This window comes from Cyprinus carpio, chromosome B25 (assembly GCF_018340385.1).
Source record: "Cyprinus carpio isolate SPL01 chromosome B25, ASM1834038v1, whole genome shotgun sequence".
In the NCBI taxonomy this organism is placed as follows: Eukaryota; Metazoa; Chordata; class Actinopteri; order Cypriniformes; family Cyprinidae; genus Cyprinus; species Cyprinus carpio.
In genome coordinates, this window is record NC_056621.1 from 9,180,778 (window position 1) to 9,208,251 (window position 27,474).

Consider the following 27,474-nt stretch of genomic DNA (forward strand, 5'->3'; position numbering starts at 1 on the left):
CAATAGATTGCTTTATAATATATTATTATAATGATTTTAATGTCAGCCTACAAGACATTGCATCAGAGCAGGAAAATACTCCAGTTGCAGAAACTAGCAGTTGGGTGGGTCGGCTACAGTTCAGGCAGAGCAGGCTGCAGGTCTGAGCTGAGTGAAGGTACACAACACACTTGCAAACTGGATTAAGATACCGTAGCCTTTTGTTGTCATCAGCATTTCTGTTAACGCTGAAATAGTCCAGAGCATGGCATGCCACTAGAGCCGGGCTGTCAGGAGAAAATAGGGGCTCATATCCTTCTGGCGCCAGGCCACATGAGCCCGGAAGAAAGAAAATAAAGGGGCTCCCACTGCTTAGTGTAAAATAATGGGTTTCAAGCACCTCCCATCTGCGAGGCCCGATAAATAGCGATTGAAAGAGAAACTTAAGTCAGCCCTGCCAAGGGAAGTTATTTGCCGTACCCTTTAAATATTAGGCTTTATAGCTTTATGATTGGGCTTTATGAGCTGAAAACTGCATATTTCAACTCCTACTCTCACATCTTTCGGGTCTTTTATGAGATTTGTATCACATACGCATGTTAGTGTGCAAATCCTGAGTTGGTTATCTTGGAAATGCAATGTTACAAAGCACTTAAACTAAAGCTAGATCATAACACTTCAAATAACACTTTCATTTTTTAAAGAAGTATATTCTGGAAGCTACTGGCCCAATGCAGGCCTGTAATATTCAACTGCACGACAATATCATAAACGTCATCAATTTGCTTTGCATCAACAGTAAAGGCCATCACAAAAACATCCTGGCACAAGGATAGAAACATGACTTGACAGGAAAAGTCTCTCTGAATCATTCTAAAGCAAACTGAATACACAAAGCTTACGCAAAAGTAGTCAGTGTGTTAAAGGAATCAAATTCTGTCATCATTTACTCATCCACAAGTCTTTCCGAACCTGCATGCCTTTCCTTTCTTCAGTGGAACACAAGAGAAGCTATTTTGAAGACAGTTTTGACCAAAAACAGCATTGGACTCAACTGACTTTCATTATAACGGACCAAAAAAGCACATCTTTAACACACTGCACTACCCACTGAAGATGAAAACAGTACAGAAGAGGGATTTCCAACTATCTGTTCTTGTGAAAAAGAACCACAATTTAGCATACTAAGTGTGTTAAGAACAGTCAAAAAAGTACACTTAGGTGGCCTTTTATTTCATGAATGTATTATCTGAAAGATATACTTAAGATTTTAATTACACTTCTTTTTCACAAGGGTATGCACACAAAAAGTTTGTTGAAGTAAGTTGAAATCAAAAAGCAAACTGTATATCCAAGTGTGCTTCAAAACTAGTCAGGATGTCACTTTCGCAAACCCTTCCTTTTCCCACCATGTGTGTCCAAGCAACCATATTCACTGAAATCTGGCTTTGTAAGCTTGCAACCGCTACACTGCTGTGTCAGTAAGCTAAATTGACCAACTAACGGAAGCACACTAGCGTTACGGCTTTTTTACTTTCTCTCCAATTTCCGAGATAGGTTTGTCAATGCTAACAACGCTGCGCTTTAGTCACTTTTAAGTCTAATAATGTGTCAAACACCATAGTCGAGCTTGTTGGTTGTCTCTGTGCCTAGCGGGCCGTGATTTATTTGAAGTCCTACTTCAAACGGTGGCTAGCCTCTGGTGAAGCTAATATATGCAATGTCCAATGTCACTGTGATTTTTACAGACTGGAAATGAGAGCTGGCATTAGCATCCTCCTGGCCGAAGAGCCCTGTTCAGCTGTAGCTAATGTTCTAGATTAACACTAAACCCAATTACTGTTTCAGACTGCAGAAATCAAAGAAAAGTGTAAAAATGCTCTCATTAGTCAGAGCATATGACATTGTTTAATCCTCATTACAGGCTGTGTGCCTCCCTGAACTGTTTAAAAAAATAAATTATGGTAAGATGCACCAAGCTTCCAAGCCAATCTAAGAAGCACATTTACTGCAGTATGTCACAAATCTCCATGACTTTATTCACCACTCAAGACCAGCTGCCATAATAGGAAATGAGAGGGCACTAATCATCGAACACCACTCAAAACACTTCATTGTCTTTTTATGATGTTCAAAAGGCCTTTGAAATTAATAAACGTCGGTTTTAATGAGTTCAATGGATCAGTGATGTGTGCATGTCGCAAACACAAGCGCACACAGGCCTTCTGTTGTTGTACTCGCAGCCAAATGCGCGCAGTCTCTGGCAGCGAATCCCATCCTAGTCTCAAACCGCTTTATCAAGCTTATCTTACTGAATAGATCTTGTTTAATAAATGTGATGGAGCTAATGAAAAAAAAATCTAAAGTCATTAGAATAACTTGTCTGACAATATTTCTGCAAAATGGTATTACTTTGCATCTTGCACGTTTTACGACACTTTCAAAGTTCAGTGAGTGCCACTAAAAGGTTAACGCTCTTTCACATTTGAACCACCTTCACTAAACTCCTACCTTAAACCTAACCAAAATGGATGTAGGAACATTTCTTCAAAATTATATCACGTTGCTTTTTTAACTTTTCGCACCACTTTCCAAAAAAAAATGTCCTGTGAGTGGAGCTTAAAGAGTGTTCAGTGTTTATTCAACGTATCAGCTCAGTGTTATTATTGTTTTTTTTTTTGTGCGTATTGTGATGTGGAGAATTGTTGTCTAATAGATAAATGCTCTATTGTGTTTGAGATAAATGTTCTGTTGTGTTTGAAAACAACATATAACCTTAAACCTAAACCCTACCCTAAACCTAACTTAAGTGCCTGCAGCAAATTTCGGCGAAGTATGTTGCTTCTTACACGAGTTGCAACACTCGCAAAATAAAATGTCCGATTAGTGGAGCTAAGTGATAGCCAATTCAGTTTTATCTGAAACAGATGAATTTGAATCAGTCAAAGTTTTATTATGTTAATTGTTGTACATATCCGGACAATTAGAAGAGGAAATGTATAGCAATAGGCTCTAAAAGGTTAATCTTCTATCACCAAAATAATGTACCACCAACACTAAAATTAAAAGATAGTGTTAACGAAAGCAAACGTGAGATAAAAATGCATTTGCTGAAGCAACTGCAACGTGTTGTCTTTTATTGTGACTTCCGTTTTACGGGAATCATTAGCGAATGCTCCACATCGCATGTGACCCGGGTGAGGTACTTAGCAAGTTTACTAAATACATCGAACAAGGTATACTGTAGACATAGTGCTGGTTAAAGAGCCACTATGGTAAAAGTGTTTTGAGGTTAGAAAATCGTGCAAGGAACAGCACAAACATAAGTCTTTACCAATCAATTTGCCAGATCATTTGTGTGAAAGTTATAAAAGTTGGCATTTCACTGCCTAGAAACTGCAATGAATTGTTTGTATAGGTACGTTTTTGGAGGTTTGCAAAAATGTAGGTAGAAACATATATTTCCAATGAGCCTAGGCTGGAATAATTTATTTTGTGTTGGAATAGGTTTCTGATGTGTGGATGTGTGGTCAGTGCCATGAATTCAAATTCCAACAGGGCTCAGCAGGAGAGGAGGCGTTAGATCACAGCATTGAAAATGATGGTTTTCAGAAAGCAGTCTGCAAATTTCCACCTCTGAGGTCATACTGACCTGTCTGTGTCACAAAGCGAGCTATAAACAGCAAGCTAACATGAATAAGGCATCACAACCCCTTTCATTTCATCCGTCACGGAAGCCTTTAGTGCATCGCAGTTTGTGTCCAATATCATCAGTATTTTCCCTTACCAAGGCCACACGTTTCCTGCCTCCAGAGCGCAATGAGGGGCAGGGAGAGGGATTGTGTGCCTCATACGTGTTTTTGGACTGGTGGGAGGACAGAGATGACTCATAAGAGCAGACATGATCATGCCAAGAAATGTAAAGGAACCCATCTGGAGCATCTTATGATTGCATATGCATATAAGTTATTGAAATAGGCAAGCTGAAAGAGTGTGTGATTGAGAAGCTCCCCAGGTCTGCTCGTAACTGCGTGCCATGATTGAAAGCTCACCGTCAGCACCCCGACACCTTTAAATGATTGATCGCACCTCCAGACTAACAAGAGGACCTTGTTCAGCGCTGCGTAAGCTTGGCTTTGATTGACAGCTCCACCGGTGCCCCCACTTGTCTCCCACCCGTGACCACACCGATCATTACTTTTATGCTGCGAATAGGCGGACTGGTTGGGCTCTGGAGAAGATGGGAGGTAGAAATCGGCATCTCACTTCTTCTCAGCAATGAATAAAGTCCACCAACCTGGTCCCCTCATGTTAACACCAGGGACTCCACTGATCTTATCGATCAAATGGGTTGGCAAAAAGGTCTGAAATTCTAGAATTTAACAAGGTCTAGGAACCTTCAGTTTGCAATTCAGTTTGATTCATCTAGACAGTTCACTTACACACTTGATCATTTACAACAAGTTTGGAATTAAGTTTTATTTTTCTTGTGAGTTTTGTTACACACTTGGAAGACATTTTATGTCCATATATATTCAAAATGGTATTAAAAAAAAAAATCAAAATATGGGCACAATGTTTTGCCAGGGCACTGTGACAGTACGGAAAGGCTAAAATTGCCATCTGCACAATTCACTGAGCAACGCATGCACAAGTGTTCATTTAGTCAACTAAATTACTAATGAAAACGGTCAACAATAATGTAGTTTTAACTGTGTTTTGCCGCGGGGAAGATTTTTCAGTCCCGGCTCCCGCAAGATTTCTGTCCCGCGCCCTCCCGCAGAAAAATATCTTATCTGTGCCCGTTCCCGCCCGCGACATTCATGTTTTGTCCCGCTCCCACCCGCAAAGGTCCCACATAAAAGGTAATCTATATAGATTATTTCAGTACATCTAGAAATTTACACAAATAGTTCTGTAACATCCTCCTAAAACTCCACAATATCCCAGCATAAATGCTCGATAAAATATTTGTTATTAGGCTAAGCATCAAACATTCACAATCCAAACCACTGTTATTTTTAACAGAAAAGCAAGCATGGGGCTACTGTGTTGCATGGTTTGTCATGGAAGAATGCTGAGCGCGCTTCCTTTATTATCACTAAAAGATGAAATACGTCAGTTAATCGCGAATTCTCATAAAGCTCTGTTATTAACACAATAAATATATGCACAATGAATCTTACACTGTCTACACATTGTGTGTTAAAATGAGAGGATTCGTGAGCACCGCAATTTCAACTGCGGTGAGTAGATTCAAACTTAATCACTTCTGATATTGGCCGCTGCGTTCCAGAAAATCAAACAGCTGAGTCTGTGATTGGCTACATGCGCAACCCTTTTAAACACGTGTTATAAATAGAAACTGTGCCTAGCTGCGCATGTCAATCATTTAATGTTAATATTGGGTGTTCTTTTGCTTTTGTGCAACAGATAAATAACAATTTATATATTTTAGACACTTGTTTAGATAATTTCTATTTTGCGGGAGTCCCCCGCCTATCATTTTATTTCTCCCGCATCCCGCACACACATGAGTCTCTTCCCGCCCGCACCCGCACTCGCCCATCAAGAGTTGTCCCGCGCCGCACCCCTGCTGTGTTGGGTCACACGGGTCCCGCGGGAGTGCAGGTCTCTAGTTTTTAATGAAACATCTAGGTACTGATGCGAAAAATATTATGAAAAAAAGATATACTGTATGTATATATATAATTTATTTATTGGAAAAAGTACATTTGAAAAAAAGTATAATTGTTTTATACAATTAATTGTTCATTACAATGTTGAGGATTAACCACTTCAGAGCATGAACAGTGAATGAAAACAGTTGAAGCACCTTGCTTAGTATGTTAATTAACTCACCCAAATGCGTTGTAAATATACCAAAACATATTAAAATTCAGATATGCAAAATTGCAGGAGTAAACCAAGTTAGCTGCTAGTCGGATTTTGTTATTGACTGTATCAAAATTTTGGGGGGGTTTTTTCTTTTTTTTTTCAGGTTGAAACATGTCGAAATTAATATATACAAATTCTAAATATTGTGTTTAATTTAAATGTCCCAATCATTAAAATTTTTCTTTTTGTAGGCTATAATTAAACAAAGAGTTAAGAAATAATTTAAGAAATAGTAAGCAGTCTGCATTATATACTGCTCAGTATTCAGTATACAGTATGAGAGTATTCCATTTTTAACAGCCCATATATGAGAGTTCATATAGCACCCCCATATGCTTTTTGCCATAGCAAAGTAGATATTATATTATATTATATGATATTATATTATATTATATTATATTATATTATATTATATTATATTATATTATTAAATGGCATTTTAAAACTAAAATTAATGAACATGACAAACAACATTTTATAAAAAAAAATTTTAAACATTAAAATAAAATAAAATAAAATAAAATAAAATAAAATAAAATAAAATAAAATAAAATAAGACTTATTTGACTGCATTACAAACCCTCTAAACTAGACTGCCTGTTTCCAGTCGAATGATCAATAGCTGCACTTTCAGTGTCAAACACTTACATTCCATTGAACGAGTATCAAACACACTGATTACATCCCTTGAACATTAAATACACACACACACACTAAACCTGGGAATGCAATCACCCTTGTTAGTGGCCACTGCAGAGATAATGGCATGCATTTCAGCGCAAGACATTCTTTTCTACTTACAGCTCCAGAAAGCAGAATGAAAAATTGCATTTCATAAACTCAATCTGCCCTGTTATTGCTTTATGGCATGTGCACTAAATCCTCTATTATGTGGACCTTAAGGTGGCACATAAATTCCATACATTACTTTGTGTTATTTTAGATTAGGACGGCTGCAATAACACATCCTCAGGGCTGTCAGAGACAACATGTTTCTCATTTCCCATGTTTTATCAACACGCGGCTCAGACACTAGATTTAATTCTCCTGAATAGAGATGCAGGCCTAATAATGTCTGTTCACATTATGTAAAGCATGTCTAAGTGATCGACATGGGAAAGATATGATTATGTTCACAACATATCTAGGTCCCGATTCGACAGGAAAATAAAAAGTCGGCATCTAAATGCGGTCACAGCACAATCTGCACAGTTTCTTATGTAATATTTCCCAGGATTGGCCAGATTTGGCTACTACGCCCCTTTCTTTGTTCTATCAATGTGAGCATCGTCTTTCTTCTCTTTCGTCACAGTCGTCTCATTGTTGGGTCTTGGGCGGAGCTGTTTGGAGGGGGCTTTGGGAGCCAAAGGGGGTTCCAGCTCTTTAAGCTATAGATTAAGCCGTACTGATGACAATTTTTGAAGACTCAGTAAACATGGGGGAATAGTAGGCATAACCGCCACAAATACCCAGTCACAGAGACTTGAAAGGGTGCAGATTACATGAAAATAAAACGAGTGGAGTAAGGATTTGGGATTAGGGGACGAGTGAGCCATTTGAGGGTTTGTTGATAAAAGCAGTCAGACTTTCTCAAATGGAGAACTTGATGTTTGCGTTACAGGCCAGACGTGTGCAGGATGTGTGCTTTTCTGTTGTTCTTTGGTGACTACCTCATGCTAAGTGGGCTTGGAATGCATTTTAGCTAAGCGGCACATCTCATTGAGATCAAGTTAGCTGGCATGACCACCAGTATGTGGTGTTGTGGACTGAAGGCTGAATAAAACAGAAACGGGTTGCAATAGTATCTCCAGTTGCAATATTTGTTTGTGTATGACCATGATCACAGTACTTAAACTACTGCTATAGTATATAGCATACATACTGTGCACAGTATTCAAATAATTAATTATTATATAAATTACTTTAAATAATTTAATAAACAAATAATAATAATGACTATTTGACTCTAATTCTATTATTAAACTCAATATTTTTTTTTTTCATAATTTTATAATTTCTTTATAATAGTAATTTATACTAATAATTAATATTAATAAGTATTAATAATAATAAACAAGCAAGCAAGTATGCATATATATAAACACTACACATACTATTATTATAGATATACTATTATTTTATTACTGTACATATTCACCATTATATTAATGCTACTTATTATTACATATGTTTTTATTACTTTTACTACTTCTAGGTCCTTTAAGTCACTGAATTGGTATAAAAACCTGATTCAGGAGTGGCTACTCAGTTCACAATCTCAACCTGGGCTTCATTCTCCTCTTCGAATGTGACGAGATAGAGCACAACACCGTGCCCTGCCAATAGCACTCACCAGAAATAACTTTATGAATAATGCAACACAGGGTCTGCCCTCTTCTTGCACAAAGGCACCCAAGAGAAGGGGGCTTTGACTCTTCTCTTTCCCACCAGGGTGCACACACATATACTATACTAGATATACCTTTGGGACACAACTCGGCTCTGAAGCACTACACCACCACCACTGCATGTAGTTCACTCTACAAGCCCACACGCTCTTCAATTATTCCACAGACAGCTGTGAAATCATCATGAGCCGCTCCGCCCCTGATGTCTCCTCGCTGGGCTGCTACATGAGGAACTGCTCTCTCTCCATCTTCCTAACTAATTCTGAAAGGTAGAAGCAGGGATGAGACGGGCAGGAAGCACATCAGGGTTTCACCATCAAACCCCATGTGTTCTTCACCTGCTGATGGGAACTAAAGCATGCACGCTTTCTGGCAGACGATATCTTCTCATTTTGAGGAATTCAATTAGGTGGGATAGACAGATATGGGGTCGGACATAAAGACATGATCGAGGGGCTTGGCTCTTTTTAAAAAGGTATTCATAACAAGTGGGGTATGGTGCATCTTTATTTTATTAAGAGAATAAAAGGGATACTCCACCCCAGAATGAAAATTTTGTCATTAATCACTTACCCCCATGTCATTCCAAACCTGTAAAAGCTCTGTTCGTCTTCGGAATACAATTTAAGATATTTTGGATGAAAACCAGGAGGCTTGAGACTGTCCCATAGACTGCCAAGTAAATAGCAGTGTCAAGGTCCATAAAAGATATAAAAGTCATCTTCAGAATACTCCAACTGCCATCAGACGTTCAATCTGGGTTATATGAAGCAACAGGAACACTTTTTGTAAGCGAAGAAAACAAAAATAACAACTTTATTCAATAATTCCTTTGTCAACGGTCTCCTCTGTGTCTCTCCATATCACCTTATGCTGTGTATGCTCTTCTGTGTCATCCGCACCACAAGGATGCACTATTTTATTTCAGATTATAGCTAAATACATGTAGAAACCGCATCCTCGTGGCGCGGATGACACAGAAGAGCATACATAGCATACAGTGATATGGAGAGACACAGAGGAGACCGTTGACAAAGGAATTATTGAATAAAGTCATTATACTTCATATAACACAGATTGAACGTCTGATGGCAGATGGAGTATTCTGAAGATGACTTTCATACCTTTTATGGACCTTGAAACTGCTATTTACTTGGCAGTCTATGGGACAGTCTCAAGCCTCCAGCTTTTCATCCAAAATATCTTGAATTGTGTTCCGAAGACGAACGGAGCTTTTACGGTTTTGGAACGACATGGGGGTAAGTGATTAATGACAAAATTTTCATTTTGGGGTGGAGTATCCCTTTAAGGAGACATGCTCAATCACTGAACTCATCCACTTTCGAGAGATGATTCTCGAGATCTCTCATCTTTCTTTTTTGCAGTCTCTCGCTCTCGACACACCTGCCATTAAAGCTTTGGAACAAGAGACTTCATCAGCAAAGGCTTTATAATTTAAGCTAGAAATACCTAGCTCCTTACAAATGGTGACACAAAAGTCTGGCATTCAGAACAAACGTCAATCAACAATTGATGTCTTTGTTAGTTATTGTGCGTTTGCATCTGAAAGATTGTATTTACGAGTAAAACAAGCACCACAAAGTCATAATAAGAGTGGGGAACTCTCTTTAAGCCCCAAGTTTGTGTGTTGTTGGCATATCAGTAAGAAAATATATCAGTACACAATAGAAGCAGCAGTAAATTTGTTAAAATTAATGCAATAAAACTATATTAAATGTACAAATGTTTTAGTATCATTAAGATAGTATATTTTTGTATGCCTTTAGTTTGTTTCAGTTATAGTTTTAGTTAACTGTAATAACCCTGACAACTATGATGGAATACATAGTAATCTAGTTTGCATCACCTTCATAAATTGCATGAAAACAAAGCAAAAACACACCAATGCACATTCTTTATCACATTGTGGAAGAAAAGCAAAGAAATCTTGCTGTATCATGTGTGGAAAAAGGTAGACCACCATCTTGCTCCCACCAAAGTCTAAATGCACCTGACGTTCTCAACTTAAAAATACAAGCTTCCCAGGTGAGGAGGGCTTAAATGCATTTGACTGTACACTTAGCAACCTGGCCTAGCATATACTACATGTGAAGGCTGCATTTATCAGGCTGAAGTAGTTACTTGCTAAAAACTTAGCAAAGAAGAACAGCTAGACTTGTTTTAAAACTGCTGTGGTGCAGCTTAGAAGTGTAGTCAAGTTAGCAGTGTTGCTAAGCTCTGCACTAATGGAACAGACTTAATGGTATTTACTTTCAATATGTGGGCTAAAAATATCTACACTATTAAATGTTAAATATTTTTCTCCAACCAGTTGAGTGCAAACGTTCCTGCACTGACATTGATAGTAGCCATTGACTTCCACAGTATTTTTTTTTTTTTTTAGTTTTTTTGTCTACCATCAACTGTTTGGTTACCAACATTCTTAAAAATATCTTCTTTTGTGCTCAACAGGGGAAAGAAACCATTTTAATTTGGGTGAACTAGCCCTTTAACCTCTGTAAAAAGATGATAGATAGTAATGCTATCTATGAATTAGATTCATCCGTGATAAAATATCTTCTTTTGTGCTCAACTGACATGACATACAGCAATGAACCACTCGGAAGTGCTCTGCATTTAACATCAAGGTGCACACACACAGCAGTGCGTGAACACCACACCCGGAGCAGTGCTTGCATTTGCTCAAGAGCCCTCAATTGTGGTATTGAAGTGGGAGAGCGCTGTGAATTTGCGAGACCTCTACTTGCAAACTTGGATTTGCCCAACACACTAACCGTGGGGACTGCCCCAAGGCAAGGCTTGCATCATTGATTTGAACACTGTAAGTCAGCTGTGACAGTTAACTGGTTTGTCAACTCTAATCAACTCACATAAACATTAGCTTCTCCCCAAAGAAAATCTTCCAACATGTGTGCCTTAAACATTTTCCAGCCTGGTAATATGGCAGAGATCTAACCAAATCAAAAGTCATTTCCAAGCAAAAGCAAATGTTTAAATGGTCCAGCGTTTTCACAGGAAATGCTGGAAACTATGATATACTGTACCACCGCACTGAATGTGTCATACGCATCCACACTACCACTGGTGGATGAAGATAAACCCAACCTATTTCCATAGTTATTAGTCTTCTTTTAACTCCTCGCCAATATTGCCACATCAAATTTAACACTCCCCTTAATTGCTCAGACCTATCAGTGTATTAAATGTTCAGTCTTTTTAAACATTCTATTACATTTTATTCTTTGGGCTTGAACTATTTAAAAAGTCACTTAAATCAAATTCCAATTACCAATCTAAAACATCCCATTGGGTGACATGGTTGTAATTATTTAGGGAAAAGTAACAGTGCTGAGCTCTCCAAGTTTCCAAAGCAATTATGAATTCATTAAAACAAGATATTCTCATAAATTAGTAATGAATGTACGTGAACTACATCTCCTTTGTTGATGTTCTTTGCTCATATCAATTTTCAAGCTTTAATTATGGCAAATTATGGTCATATAATTGCACGTTTTTACTTAAAGGCATGACCTGCCAATGCCATTTGTGCTCAACAGAAAAAAAATAATAAAAATACACTGGAGGTTTTAAAATGAGCCACCCTGCAATCCATGCTAACAATGTAAAGACCTGAATAGAAAAGGAATTACGTGTAAAGCAGTCTCCTTATTCTCTCTCTCTCTATTCGTAGATGTCTTAGCTTGATGAAAGCAAGGCCAGACAGGAAAGTCTCTGATGTGTTGGAAAGAATACAAAGCAAGGTAATAAAACACTAGCATAAGGAGGGAAAAAAAGATCAATGAACCTTACGAAATCGCTACAAAAACAAACTTCGATTTGAAGCCTGAGTCAAACTCAAAATTTATTTCCCAATCTATTGCTCTGCCACAGCCAAATAACATTGTTTTTAGAAAGGAAGCACTTAACAGGAATTTCTACGCTGCCCAGAGACACAGTTGGGAGTCAGTTGTCAGCCAGTCCCAGGCAAAGAGCTGGATTTAGATGCATTGCACATTTTCAACATCTCAAATGATTCTTGGAACAAAACGGACTACAAAATTGAAAGAATCTGTTTCAAATAATCGCTTTTGGATTAATCTGTTCAACTCAATATGGGTGAACACCATGAGGTACACAAATAGTGTTAAATATTCATCCTAAAAATAGACAAATTCAACATTCACCTCAATGAATGACTAAAGGAACTCTACAAAATTACATCAAATTAATTTCCGAATTAATCTAATGAATGACACCGCAGTCAGACAGAAAATCTTACAGTATTGACAAAATAACCACATTTTGCATCGACAAATTATCAACACAGGAACCATTTTATATTTGTGGTGTGATTAGCTACAAATACAACATAAAATGAGGTAAAAATATCAAACAATTTATTTCTGTGACATATGTACATACCAAGTTAACATACTGTTGTGAAATATCGCATATATAAAACTCAAAACCTGTGACCTTTTTGAACTCACAGCAGGTGAAATATGGTAGGAAGACCTTCAAGAATACTAAATTTGATATTACCTGGTTATAAATAACTGACAATGTTGACACAAAAGATAGCAAAATACCTCAAAAGATGTTTTTTTTTATTATTAATCTCTTGGGTTTAAAATATATTCTAATACAGCCTTCAAGAAGTATTGACTTCATACAATCTGAGGACAGGTAGCTTGAGGGGACTGGATTGATAAATAAAAATAAGTTGAAAAATCTAAGAAGAAAATATTCTAGTGATCACATCCGATCTATTTAAAAGTATGATCAACAGTTGTGGCACACGAAGCAAAAGAAGTTGGAATTTCCCCATTTACCTTTCAAGAAAACTTCAAATGAGTTAAATATCCATCCTCAAAAGCTGACATGCATTTATGTTGAACATTAATAGGATAATGGCGCTAAATGTCAGACGTGACGCGCACCAGGCAGAAGAGGAACTCCTTGTTCCCTCTACTGTTTTACCATGTTTGCTGGATGTTGATACCAGCACCGTGGGCTGGTGGATGGAGGATGAAGGGAATTTGACGGGGGTGGAGAGCTATTTATGAATGCGCAGGACATGCATTGGCTGTGCTCTCATTAAAACTCCTCTCACGGTGGAGGAGGAATACGGCCCACACCCTCTGCGAGGCTTTCCTCCACTGCAATTCACAAATGAAACACGACTGGAAGCACTGATCCGGGATCAGGCTGCCACTTATCCCTTATTGTGCGAATAAGCAAAGAAAACAGTTTTAGAGCCATCAAGCTATTAATATAAACTATGATTTCATAGACGACAACTTCTCCAAATCTTTGGTCAATCGTGGTGAGGATAGATGATGAAGAACGCCTCCATTTCGCAGATGGAAAAGACAGATTTGCCATTAAAACCAGGTGCAGGAATGTTTCTCTCCTTTTCAGTTATAGGAAATTAAAAAATCTTCAGCGGCAGCTGGGTAATTAGGCCTGTAGATCTTGGATCTTGGCCACTCTCCACCGCTCGCCTCAAACTGAATCTCATAAATGAGATCGCCAGGTCACAGCACCTGTTAGGCAGATTGGAAACTTTTCATTATCAAAGAAAACAGATTGGCAACATCTTTTCAACAGCAGGACACCGGCCCAGACCACAACTACATATGTGGCCATGAAAATGACCGTTTGAGTCATACTGAGATGATGATAATAGCCACGGCTATGAATCTACAGTCTTGACGGTTCTTCTTCTTGGTAAATGCAGGCACACAGCAAGCATAAATAATTCCTTTGTAAACAACTATATGCTATAAGCTAATTATTTAACAGTGTTTGCTAAAAAGCTTTACTATTTACTACGCATACTTTGGGTTATTATTACACTTCAATTCATCCAGTTTTGAGATGTTTATACTTTTCAAAGTGATCTGACTCTCAATTTTCCACTTTCACTGGATGATAAAATGAAGAAAAAAAGCACATAGATGTAAGGTGCAAAAAAAGGAAATTGTCTACAATAGTGAAGTGATGTGTGATACAGCTCACACAAAAGTAACTTACATATTAAGCAGCTTTCTGTCAGTAAATGTGGTAAATTCATATGAACAACTTGAAACCATTGCAAAATCTGTGTGGGAAAACTTTGACCCTCACATCAAGTTCCAAAATGGGTGGATTCCTATTGAAATGAATGGATTTCACCCGCCAAAATTTGCCAAACAAGTTGAAAACTGACCACAGCTCTACAATGAATGAGGCAATGGAGAAATATCTAGAAACCTGAACATCACAATCTGCAAAAACAGCTTGCTAATGAGTTATGAGGGTTTTTGACTGGTTTTCCAGTAAAAATATCTACAAATTATTATGCAACATGTTTATACTAACAGGTTTTAAAAATTTATCAAGTAATCCAATTCTTCTCAAATAAAGGTTGTTTCAAGGACGTTTCGATATTTTAACTGAACAATCAGATGAAGCACTTTTTAAAAAATAGGACTTTTTTTTTTTTTACAATCTAGAGACTGACAAGCTTAATCTACCACCCAAAATGCCCTAGCTATCCCAAAAAAGAAAAATCGCAATTTAGCCATTTATGAGACCTGATTATCACACACACGGCAAAAAAGGCTTCTTAATAAGTTTCCAGTAAAAACATCTGCTTATACAATATTTAAAAAATAAACAGATGAAGTATTTGTTAAAAGTCTCAACACCGCAAAGTCTTGAGGTACTTCTGAATATTTAAATGATATTCTAATGAAATCTCCACATTATCATATAAAAGTTTGCTTAAAACAGCTATTTTTACAACCCGCTACAAGATTTATCACACTGTGGTTGGGTTACTTCATGTCTAAGAACAAGCCTGACGCACACTTGGCAGAGGAGGCAGTCAATTTATACCAGAGTCCTACGACTTGGATCCCAAAACAAGTTTTCAAGACACCATCACAATGACCTTATAGAGACTCTGCCACTTGCAGTTGGAAAGTAACATTTCATTACACAGAGAAATGCCTGAGATAGGAGGCAAATCCTACTTAGCCTTTCATCACAGAAAAGCTTCCCTGGAATCCTAAACAGGCCCCCAAAAAGACGAGGTGATCTCAGGGAACAGCGATACGTGGCTAAACCCAACCTGCATTTTCCTGGCGCAGGTGCCCTCTGAGACGCTCAATCCCATTTGTGACACCCACTCTTGTTTTCCAATTGCTGTGGCTTCCTGTGAATAGCAATGAGTATCACAAAGAACTAGGACCCTCTGGCAACACGGAAGCCCTTAGCCCTGTGCTTACAGACTCCTATAAGGCCTCTTCGGCTTTATAGAGCATCAGTCAAAGTCAATATGTGTTGAGTCTGAATGCACAGGCTTACCTGTCATAGACACTACAGGTGTAAAACTTAGTAAGGGGATTTCATATGTAGCAGAGGAAGTAAGAGAGAAAGATCTTACATAAAGTTGCACAAATATAATATTACAAGTGCAATCCAGTGTGATCTAATCAATGAAAATGCATGTTACTCTCAGATTTAAAGGGTCTGACATTCTTTATTTCAAAATTAAAATGGCAAAGAGCAAAAGCAAGCAAGCAGGCAAACATGAACAGGGCATGCCGTTAAAGACGCCGCTACTGCCTACCTGTGGACGCCTCTGATCTGCTCTCTAGCTGAGAAATAAACTGCTGTGGATCATCCACACTGTTCTACAGTCTATCAGGCGCTTCATTAGCTATGCAATGAATAAAAGATCAGCGGCAAGAAGGAGGGATAGAAGAAAAAAAATAGAACGAGGATGGGAAAGCGTGAGGAAAAAGAGAAAATTAAAACGAAGGAAATCTAAAACAGCAGCGGACGAAATTACCTCCAACACGTCGATGATTGAAACCCAAAGCTCCCTCCCTCGTATTATCCTCCGTCTAGCGGCGAATATTCTAGATTGGAATGTCACTGTCGCTGTTATTCCATTACTTTTGGCTCAATCAATAGTTTTCTATTGAATTAGGGAAAATCGCTGGAATGTGCTTGTGTTTCATTAACTTTCATCATTGACAGTGGCTAAAAATTGCCTTTGCTGGCACAGAAAAGAGCTGCAAAAATTGTCCATTTACAATTTTCCTAGTCATAAAGAGACAGAAGTTTATTTTTATATCTTCTAGAGGCAAGGAGGCATTATCATGTGCTGAAAGGAAGGAGAGAGTGATCAATATTTTATCATGGTCTATGACCACTACAAGACCTCTCCGGATTTCAGGACAATGGCATTATGACAGATAAGAGTTGCATCATGTAAAGCCAGCCTCTCACACTATCAATAAAGTGAGTGTCTTTTTAATGAACTGTGACAGATTTAAAATAAAATAAAATAAAAATGATACAATATTTAATAAATCAAATTAAATAAGACAACAAAAAAATACAATACAATAAAACAAAACAGTAAAATTAAATTAAATATTAAACATTTTAATAAAATAAAATAACCTTGCAGCAACAGTTACTGTATATGACCGCTTACCCAAAATATCTACAAACCTACATTAAATGGTCATGTGACCTTGAGATCTCTGGCTGTCATTTTTACAACTGAGTGCATTCAGCTAAATTTAGGGAACATTCCCCATCAAACACGCAAGCAGAAGTGTTCTCAGTGTGGGGTCTGACAAAGCACTGTGTAACTTATTTGTAGAAGCAGCAGGAGGGGGGGTGGCATGCACATATTTTTGCACCACACTGTTTCGACGCAACAGCGGCCATCATTTTGTCTCAACTTCCTACTGTTATTTAGTGTCACGTATAGCCAGCAGCTAGAGCAGTCTGGTGAATGTACTGATAAACTTGCTCTTGTCTCATGCCTTTTGTTAACAACAGAAAATTATCATCATATTATGGGCTACATCTCTAAATGTACAAAGGTGACTGACGTTTGACTATACTGTACGGCTTTGTTAGAAGCTTTGGAAGTCTTTGGAATACCTTACCTCTAGACATACATAACAGCTCTAGTCTTTCAATTTTCAAATCATGTCTTAAATCTAGTTTTTTTTTTTTTTAAGATTAGCTCATTTTGATTGATATAGTTTTGAGTATTATTGTGCATTGTTTTCTTTTCATTTATTGTTTATGTTTTTTTTTATTATTTGTAAGATGTCTTTGGGTGTCTTAATAAGGTGCTCAAATTAAATTAATTATTATTTTATTATTATTATTATAAATAATAGGTGTTAGTAGTAATAGTATAAATTTATTATTATTATTATTATTATTATTATTATTATTATTATTATTATTATTATTATTCCTGTATGTATTTTTACAGGTTGATATTTATCTTTTGTAATTATTATATAATAATATTACAGTTGTTGTTGTTATTATTATTATTATTATTATTATTATTATTATTATTATTATTATTCATAATAATAATAATAATAATAATAATAACTTAATATATTGATACACCTATTAATAATAATTATCATCATCATCATCATCATCATCATCTACTACTGCTATTAATAATAATAACAACAATTTACTCAATTATGTACCTATTATATTAAGATATTATTAATAATACCTTTATTATTATTGTTATTATTATTATTATTATTATTATTATTATTATTATTATTATTATTATTATTATTATTATTATTATTAAACCTGTATGTATTTTTATTGATTGATATTTAATATTTATATTCTACTACTACTATTTTTACTACTTAAAATAATAATAATGTAATTACATTATAATACTATATTACTGATTGATAATAATAATAACTATTTATTGATACTACTACTACTTAATAATAATAATAATAATAATATTATCATTAATATTAACCAACAACATGACAATGGCTACTACTAGTAATGCTACAAATAATAATTTTACTCTATGTAATTATAATTTTATTATATTAATGCATTTATTAATATTACTACTACTACTATACTACTACTACTACTACTACTACTATTATTATTATTATTATTATTATTATTAATGTTAATTACCTTCTTCTCCTTCATTTCAGATACAAATAGAACTATTACCCACATTTGTAAATAAGATATGCATATATGTATGTAAGTATGATCAGTGGCAAGAAGGAGGGATAAAATGAAATACAAATGTATGTATGTATGTATGTATGTATGTATGTATGTATGTGGTTCTGCATGTCAGATACAAACACAGGTCCTCTGGTGTGACTTAATATGCGGATCCATACACCAGATCTCCCACTTCGTAAACATGTCCACCTCTTGACAAATTCCATCAACCCCACATAAACAAAAATGGCCCATTTCAACGTTATGGAAAGAATCTCTGATCAGTAGCACACGGCCCCATTTCAATGACACAGGATTATTTATGACTGAAGGCAGCCACCCAATACAACATGTGAAATGGAAAAAACGAGCAAAGCCATTATTGGGAAAGTCTCCTGATTAACGTAGCACAGCGAGACCTTGACTGTGTCACACGTTCATATCTGCATCCACACCATGAGGGTCTTTGAGGTTGGCCTGCTCTATATTGATCTTTTTGCCATTATGGTTATCATAAAGAGGGCCTCCAGACACATTATGAACATCAGGGGTCACACAAATGGACGCTTCCCATTACTGTATTCAGGACAGTAGCGGGTCAGTCCATGCCAGCACGCCCCGAGATCAGTGAAGTGCTCCTTCAAAATCCATAATTTGCACATTAGCAAGAGCTTTGCATTCTTTCGGATGTTTTAACGGGTTGTTAAAAATCCTGTCGTGTCTAAAATATTATTGAAAATAATAATGCACATGACATGCTCATTCATGCGTGAGCTTATGTCACCAATATCATAGCGTAATGATAAACAAAAAGCTTTTTAAGCTCTCAAGGTCAAAGAAAAAGTCACAAAAGGGCTTTTAATAATAATAATAATAACACGCTACAATGGTTTTCTAGGTTAAGAATGTCAAACACCCATTTCTGAAAACACAGATGAAAACAGTTTTCTTTTGATCCGACACCTAAGGCTCTCAAAATTGTCAAATTGCACCTGTGCTTCTGTAAATAAATGAATAAAATAAATAAAACAGGGACTTTGCTTAGACTTCACAAGGTCTGTAACTAGCAAACAAGTGCAAAAGCTCTTCTTTGTCTTTGAAAAGGCCTTTAAGCCAATAAGCCTGTCTTCCAAATAGTTTTCAAACAGAAGTAGTTTTGTTATGCATGAGGTCAGTTTGATTTTCTTGCAAAGAAGACAGAGCTAACAATTACTAAACCTTAAGCAGAGACAGAAAGGAGCAGCGCTGGTGTTACTGGATTGCATATGCTTTTTCAAAGTAGTTTAGCTTCTGGTTGTTAAACAATGTAAAATGAGCTTTAGGTAATTAGGATAAAATAAACAGAATAGCTGGGGAAAAAAAGAATCTCTCTTTAAATGTAAGATATTACGCCTTCTATAAATAAATAAATAATGCAATTTTCTCTGAATTTTAAAATATTTTGGGATATTAAGGGATTTCACCTTTTTATAAATAAACTAAACACAAAACTGTTTTAAGTAATCAGTAATTTCCTTTGAAATTGAAGATGTTTACCCTTTTATAAATGAATAAATGCATAAAGAAAAATAATGAAAATAATCTATAATTTCCTTTCAAACTCAAGATATTACTGACCCTTTTATTATGTAATTTTCTGTTAAATTTAGGATATTTAGCGATATTAAGGGATTTAGCCCTTTTACAAACTAAACACAAAACTGTTGAAAGGAATCTATATAGTGAAATAAATCTATAATTTTCCTCAAATCAACCTGAAGACTTTACCCCAACCCTTTTATAAATAGATAATGTAATTTTCTGTGAAATTTAAGATATTTGGTTGATATTAAGGGATTTAACACTTGTATAAATTAAACACAAAACTGTTGGAAGCATATCTATATACTGTAATAAAATAAATCTATAATTTTCCTCAATTCAAACCAGAGACATTACTACTGTAACTCTTTAATTTTAATGAGAGAGAGAGAAAAGAGAGAGAGAGAGAGAGAGAGAGAGATAATGTTAGAAAGTAATGATAATATTATGTGTTTTGAAAACAGAACTAATTATATAAAAAATAAAAAGTTTTATCTATAATTGTAAATATATTATTTATTTAATCTATAATCAATTATAATAAAACAAGTTTAAAAGAAAAAAAAAAATCAATATTGAGCCTGATTTCATAAGATTCAGTTTCTGAGACCCTGAGGTACATCACATCTGTTTGTAAAGGTTTCGCACTTGCTTACAGACGTTCATGTGACATCTACAAACCCAATGAATATTCCATGCATTTCATGAAGCCCATGCACAACAAGCATTTCCATAGTGTCCCTATATCTCCATGACCTTTCCCACAGACGGTATTACAACCAGGGCATGAGACAAAAAAAAAAAAAAAAGGCTGATGCAAATGAGATCCTATTGCGTTTCCTTAGATACGCCACTCCGATAGCAACCCTCTTCACCTCTCTCAGCCTCTCCTAACACAACATATGCCATGGATGACTTTACAGCTTCTAACATGGTTTCCAGCAGCCACGGCCAGACAGACCATGCTGAAATTAGCTGGCCTTGCACATAACCACACCTGCCAGCACAAAAGATGCCTTAGGAGTCACATATCGTGAAGCATTACCAAACCAAAAACCCAAATTCTTAGTCAACATTTCACCTAGTTAAACGGCAACTACCTCTCCCTTCCTGGTTCCTGCTCAAGAAAGAAAGTTTGATCGTCACATAAGGAGTGTAATTATAGATCCATTTGTGCCCTGAAGCTATTGTTTGATTAACTGAAAGCAGCAATCAAGAAGGCAGGCGAGCGAAGTAAAATGAAAAAAAAAATCCTTCTTACGCACAACGACAAGCATAACACATCAGTATACAGTAGACGCCGTTTGAATTTCCATTAAAATGTTCTTCAATGAGTGACCTATTTTTTCATGCCTTTTCCATCTATCAGCAGGTACGTGACACTGCTGATGGCTTTTATAGGTGCCGATTTGCAACGGCCGCTTTACTTTGAAAACGCTTTTTGAAAGCTCCGGTGTAATTGAGCTTCAGAGATCTTTCCAAAGTAGCGCCATTTAGATTTCAGGGAGTCATTTTCAACTAGGCCTATCTGAAACTGTTGCTAATCCACTCTTTTTAATCACACATGAAATTAGGCTCTCAGACGGCCGTCAGAGACCCCTGGGATGGCTGAATGGAGACTGAATGGTCAATCAACAGTAGTTAGTGACTTGTTTGCTCAGAGAGAGTCCAATGTTGTATGAGCCACAAAAAAAAAAATAATAATAATAATAATAAATAAATAAACTAAATCAAATAAATTCAAAGAAATAAATAATAATATTTAAATATATATTTTCTTGAAATTTAAGGTACTGAACCTTTTGTAAATAAATACAGAAATACCTTAATTTTATTTTATTAAAATAAGTTATAAATAAGTAAATTTAATTACACAAATAAATAGATCAGTAAGTACAAATACAAATAAACTAAAAAATAATTTTGAAATTATTATTTATTTTTTTAGATGTTTACCCTTCATAAATTTATTTTAATCTATGTAAAAGTATATATATATATATATATATATATATATATATATTATATATGTATATAATATATATAATATATATAGATTAGTTTTTTTTTTATTTTTTTTTTTTTAAGGAGAATGAAAGTTTATTTTAATCTAAAATCAGATATCATAAAACTGTCTGATACTATCAATATCAAGTTGTCAATACCAATACTTGTGTTAATCTGCAGTAACAAACTGCATTCTTATTAAATCTCTTTCGAGGTGTCAGAAATTAGCAATAGTAAATAAATAATTATTATTTAAAATGCAATATTCAAACTCTTTTGAGAAGTCAGAACAACCATAAATGCAATGGCAAAGTAGCAATCTAGATTCTTTCATATTGAAATCACTGAGCATTTTTTTTTTGTTACATATAGAGTTAAATAAGAGGGATCTGGCATGCTGTTCATATTCTGGCCATGCATTATGACATTCCATTAGCAAAATAAAAGAATAGTGCTGCTAATACAGAAATACCATTATTGAGAGTACAAAAAAAGACAATTAGCGTAATGGATAGGCTTGATGAAAACAAATGAGCAACACTAGGGTACTCGATTACTCTGATGCACAACAAACAGAAGACTACAACAAAGCTGGGGGAAAAACGACCATAGATTGTAAAAAGCTGCAAGCATGACAAACTCTGCTGTGGGTTATTCTCACTCAAAAATGTGCAAAACTGTGAAAATGGATGGACCTCATCCACTTGTGATGCCAACAAATACTATTTCACATTAGTTATATTATATAGTGGCCCACTATTTGCTATTGCAAATTCTGTTAGTCTTTTTTTCTCAGGATTAACATTTTGTCTAAATTTTTTGTGATATTTTAGGTGATTTTTGGAGTGTGTTTTAAATGAGTTTTACATAAGGTTCTAAAATGTTTTTTGAAATTTTGTTTAGTTTTTCAAGCAGAGGTGTTATCTTATGGAAAGGGTGCTTGTTTTATCTTTTTTTAAATGCAACTTGATTATATAAAATGACTATGTTTTCCAAATACATTTGAGGGCCACTGTAAACCTAAAAAGAAGTAATATTCTAAACAATAGATGCTTAATTATACACATTCATTTAGACACTGCTAAATGAAAAAGTCTCTGTAATAAAGCTATGCTAGCACAACAAAAGAAATTAACTTCTGTTTAAGCTGTAGTCCCAGTATGCAAGGAACCTTTATTGTTTGCATACTGTATAATGAAATAATTGCTGTCCTCAAGTTCTCAGGTGTGAATAAATCATGGTCGTAATACTACATATAAGCAATGCTTAATAAGTAGAAGCGACAGTTGTCATACTTTTTACTCTAGTGAATATTTCTTAGAAAGTCAGTCATTTTCTGTATAGACAAATACTTCAAAACATGGCTAGAAAAGTAGCAACTGAATGTAAAGAAATTAATACTTTTTTTTAGCAAAGATGTAGTAAATTGTTCAAAATTGACAGTAAAGACATTTACATTGCTGCAGTCTTTTGAACTTTCTATTCATCAAAGAATTCTGGAAAAAGCGTATCACAGAATATTAGAATGATTTATGAAGGATCGTGTGACACTGAAGACTGGAGTAATGGCTGCTGGAAATTCAGCATTGCCATCACATTAATAAATTACATTTTATATTATACTAAAATATCAAATAGTTATTTGAAATTATAATATATTATATATTAGGGCTGGGCGATATATCTAACGATATAATCATCTGCGATAATGAACCCGATATTGCGTAGCTTGTCAGTGATCTACGGCTCTGTCTATTAAATGCCGCTCCATTTGAAAGCAGGGTGATGGCGATTTAGCGCTAATCAGGGAACCGGCTTTACTGAGTAGATGCGATTGATTATGATTTTTATGTTTATATATATGGCCCTATTATACAGCCCTATTTTGTTTTGTTTTAGATTAAATAAGCGTTGGTTTGGTTAGGATGAGTTACTTATTTGAAAAAGAATAATCTTCGTTATTAACCTTCTTACCGACCCCAAACCTTTAAACGGTGGTGTGTCCACTAACCATTCATATCACACTACTGTATATGGGGCAAGTTGTCACAGTAGGATCCTGCATTTAAATAGCTGACAGTATAATGGCCAATTTAACAGCTCTCAAGCTAGATTTAAACAAATATAAAGTATGTGAAATTACAAAAAAAAAATTTAATTAATGAACTGCATTTATAAATATAAAAAAGTGACATTGCCCCGACCTAACATTTATGTAAAAATGTTTCTGTTGACTCAGAACCTACTTAATTGGATGTACCACTGACCAGATGACAACTTCCCCATGTGATTCAGTTGGCCTCTAATAGTAACATTGAAGCTAGTTAGCCTGAAGGAGGAGAATTGGCATAATTTGTAAATTGGTCAAGGTCAAGCGAATACAATAGAAGTGGGTTGATGACTCGTCTGGGAATGCCGACTAAAAATGTAGACCTCTTTTTCAGGAAAACTTTCAATCCTGATCCTGAAGTACCCCACATCCCATTTGGGGTGTCTACCTTTTGATTTACATCACAAACTCATTAGTAGAGGCTCCAAGATTAAGTGTTAAATAAGAGAAACACCCAAAATGGGCAGCACAGGACCAGGATTATGCCAAAAACTGGATGAGTTACAGGAGCTGTCCAGCATCAGAAGGTGCTGAAATCTCTACAGCTACTGCACAGAATTAAAATTTAAAGCAAACAACTAGCCAAAAGCAAATAAGCGAGAAAGGACTTGCACACTTTAGAGACAAGCTTCCTAATCAGTGCACACTGAATTTCTAGTTTAGATACTGGAAAAGGTTACCACTATCCCCTCTAGTGGCCTTACAAAGTGACTGGAGACAGGGCTGTAAAAGTGTCTCTCTGTTGAGCTCATACATCAGTTTGCATACACTATTATGCAGTTTCCTTGATAGAATGTGATGGGAAAAAGTGAATCTGTCACAAAGCACTTTATAGAGTTGTCATGGCATCCCTTTGTAGGCTATTCCCAACAAAGAATCAATCATGAATCGGGTTTTTGTTCACCAAAACGTACTCTTTTGTTCTCTCTGCTGCGGTAGCATTAACATTATTCAATGGGAACACAATCTGTATCGCTTTTTCCACAATTGTACCTTAAATTATTGATATTATGTAATGAAAACAAATCCAGACTGATTGTGTGTCCAGTGTTGAACCACAAGATGGCCCATATGAGGAAAACTTCAAGATAGAGAAAGAAGAATTGTTGTCTTAATATGACAAAACTAATAGCTTTTGCAATTCATGTCATTATTTGGCATCCAAAGCCAGTTGAAAACAACAACGTTAATGTTTCCTTTGCTCCAGGCGTTATTATTTAGTTGCTCAGATCAGCTGAGGGCCATTACGCAGCTCTCTTATTTATCCCAAAACCATCAGAGACCATCAAAAACACCATCATATAGCTATTACAACATTAATGTTCCTGTCTCCGTTTACTTATTTGACTTTAACCTTCTAATAGAACCCAAACACTGGAACATCAGCCCTGAAATGAATACAAAAATGAGATGTGACTTCAAAACCTCCATGCACTTGTTAATATAGGCTGGTGTGTGACTTCAAACTCATGCAAAGCTTTTTTCTACCTCTATCTTTCTTGCTTCCTGTAATAGCACAATGCACCTTTGACGAAGCTCACGAATGTGACAAAATTCCTTTTGGGATGCCTGTCTTGAATACAAAGCAGCTTTTATAAAGACTCCTCTCTGTGAAGCCAAAAACCCAGATGCATTTAAGCTCAGATGTTGCAATTAATTGTCCCCAATTAGGGTTTTTTATCATTGATTATATACTTTGTGTATATGGAATAATCGGTTTCCTTTTATTCTTGATTTAATATGGACATTCAAAAGCAATCCAACAGTATAATTAAAATTTTCTATAAATTTAAGATAATTTTTAGCTACTGTCCATCATCAAAACCCTTCTAATCATCCCACACACCAACACAAAGCCTGGAGTGAGTGGGAGGCTGAGAGTTGATCTCAATGCACACATGGACTCAACATGTGATGGACACTTGTGCGCTTGACTTACATGGAGGAGATGTTCTCATACAGGTCCGGGAGGCTGTTAGTGGTATTCCCCTCGCTCGCGGTGTCCTGTAGTGCCAGGAGGGGGAAGAAATTCCCTTGGTAAGACTCATTGCAAAAGATGTTCGTGGTAGAACAACGGCAGGTCGGTGGGCAGTCCAGCATGGAGCTCATATAATCTTGGAAGATGCTGAGGAGAAACAGGATCCTCCACCAGCAAACGCGGGGTGGGATGGAGAATAAATCCATGTTTCCAGGTGCTTCCCTCAATGTTTTAGCTCCTCACTAATGTTCAACGGCAACGGGTATCCGGCGATGCGAGAGCGCGCGCGGGTGCTTGGATGAGAGTGAAGGTATGTCAGATCAATGAGATCGCAGTAATGTCCCCAAGAAAAGAGGGGGGAAATACTCCGTCAATGTAAAAAGGGCTCAAAAATCAACGGTCCCAAGCTGTCCTCCTCTCCGGGCTGCATGGTACAAGCTTCCCCGTCTCTCCTCGGCGCTGTTTGCCGCGCAGTTCCAGGTTGTTGGTGCTCCGGTTTGAAGACTAAGCGTCAGAGCGCAGTCTAGTGTGTGTGTGTGTGTGTGTGTGTGAGGTTGAGGGTTGTTGGTGGTGAGGTTGAGAGAGAGAGAGAGAGAGATGAGCGTCAGTGGTCTGAGTGTTAAGTGCATCATGTTGGGCATATTGGGAAGTTTAGAAACTGCAGAACGGCAAAAGCGATCAAATCTGTACCGGAAAATAACGCACTCTGCAACAGGCAAAAACACTGCTGCTCTAGTGCACAAAGCAGTAAGCACAATATACAACCTACACACAATACGTAAAAAATACGGACGTCCGAGATTATACAAAGGGTTTCTCTCTTCGGGAAGGAAAAAAAATATAAGTGCTAGTAATTTTTGAAAAACAAAATAAAATTATTTGTACTATACGATCCCGTACCACAAAACCAGTCTTAAGTCGCACATGTTTATTTGTAGCAATAGCCAACAATACATTGCATGGGTCAAAATTATATTTTTTTGTTTGTTAGTGTGTGTGTGTGTGTGTGTGTGTGTGTGTGTGTGTGTGTGTGTGTGTGTGTGTTGTGTATGTGTGTGTGTGTGTTGTGTGTGTGTGTGTGTGTGTGTGTGTGTGTGTGTGTGTGTGTGTGTGTGTGTGTCACAAATTATTAGGAGATTAAGTAAAGATCATGTGTCATGAAGATATTTTGTAAATTGCCTACCATACATATATCAAAACTTAATTTTTGATTAGAAATATGCATTGCTAAGAACTTCATTTGGACAACTTTAAAGGTGATTTTCTATTTATTTATTTATTTATTTATTTATTTATACTTAATTTTTGATTTGCATGCATCCTCAGATTCTAGATTTTCAAACAGTTGTATCTAGGTGAGCCAAATATCGTCAATATGATCATTTAAACGTATTTATTCATCTTTCAGATGATGTATAAAGCTCAGTTTAAAAAAAAAAAAAAAAAAG

At 36.1% G+C, this 27,474-nt stretch overlaps 1 protein-coding gene across 2 annotated transcripts in view; it reads right to left on the reverse strand.

The window, feature by feature from the left end:
- Positions 1-27,474, reverse strand: part of LOC109110590 (NT-3 growth factor receptor-like) — a 241,719-nt gene that overhangs the window by 194,666 nt on the left and 19,579 nt on the right. Inside the window, exon 1 of one of the 2 annotated variants that reach the window (XM_042753531.1) lies at positions 25,988-26,561. The exons of the other annotated variant lie outside the window; for it this stretch is intronic. Within the exon in view, the coding sequence (XP_042609465.1) occupies positions 25,988-26,232 (245 nt within the window). The 5' untranslated portion in view covers positions 26,233-26,561. Of the gene's footprint in view, positions 1-25,987; positions 26,562-27,474 lie in introns of those variants that run through there. 2 annotated transcript variants of the gene reach the window in all.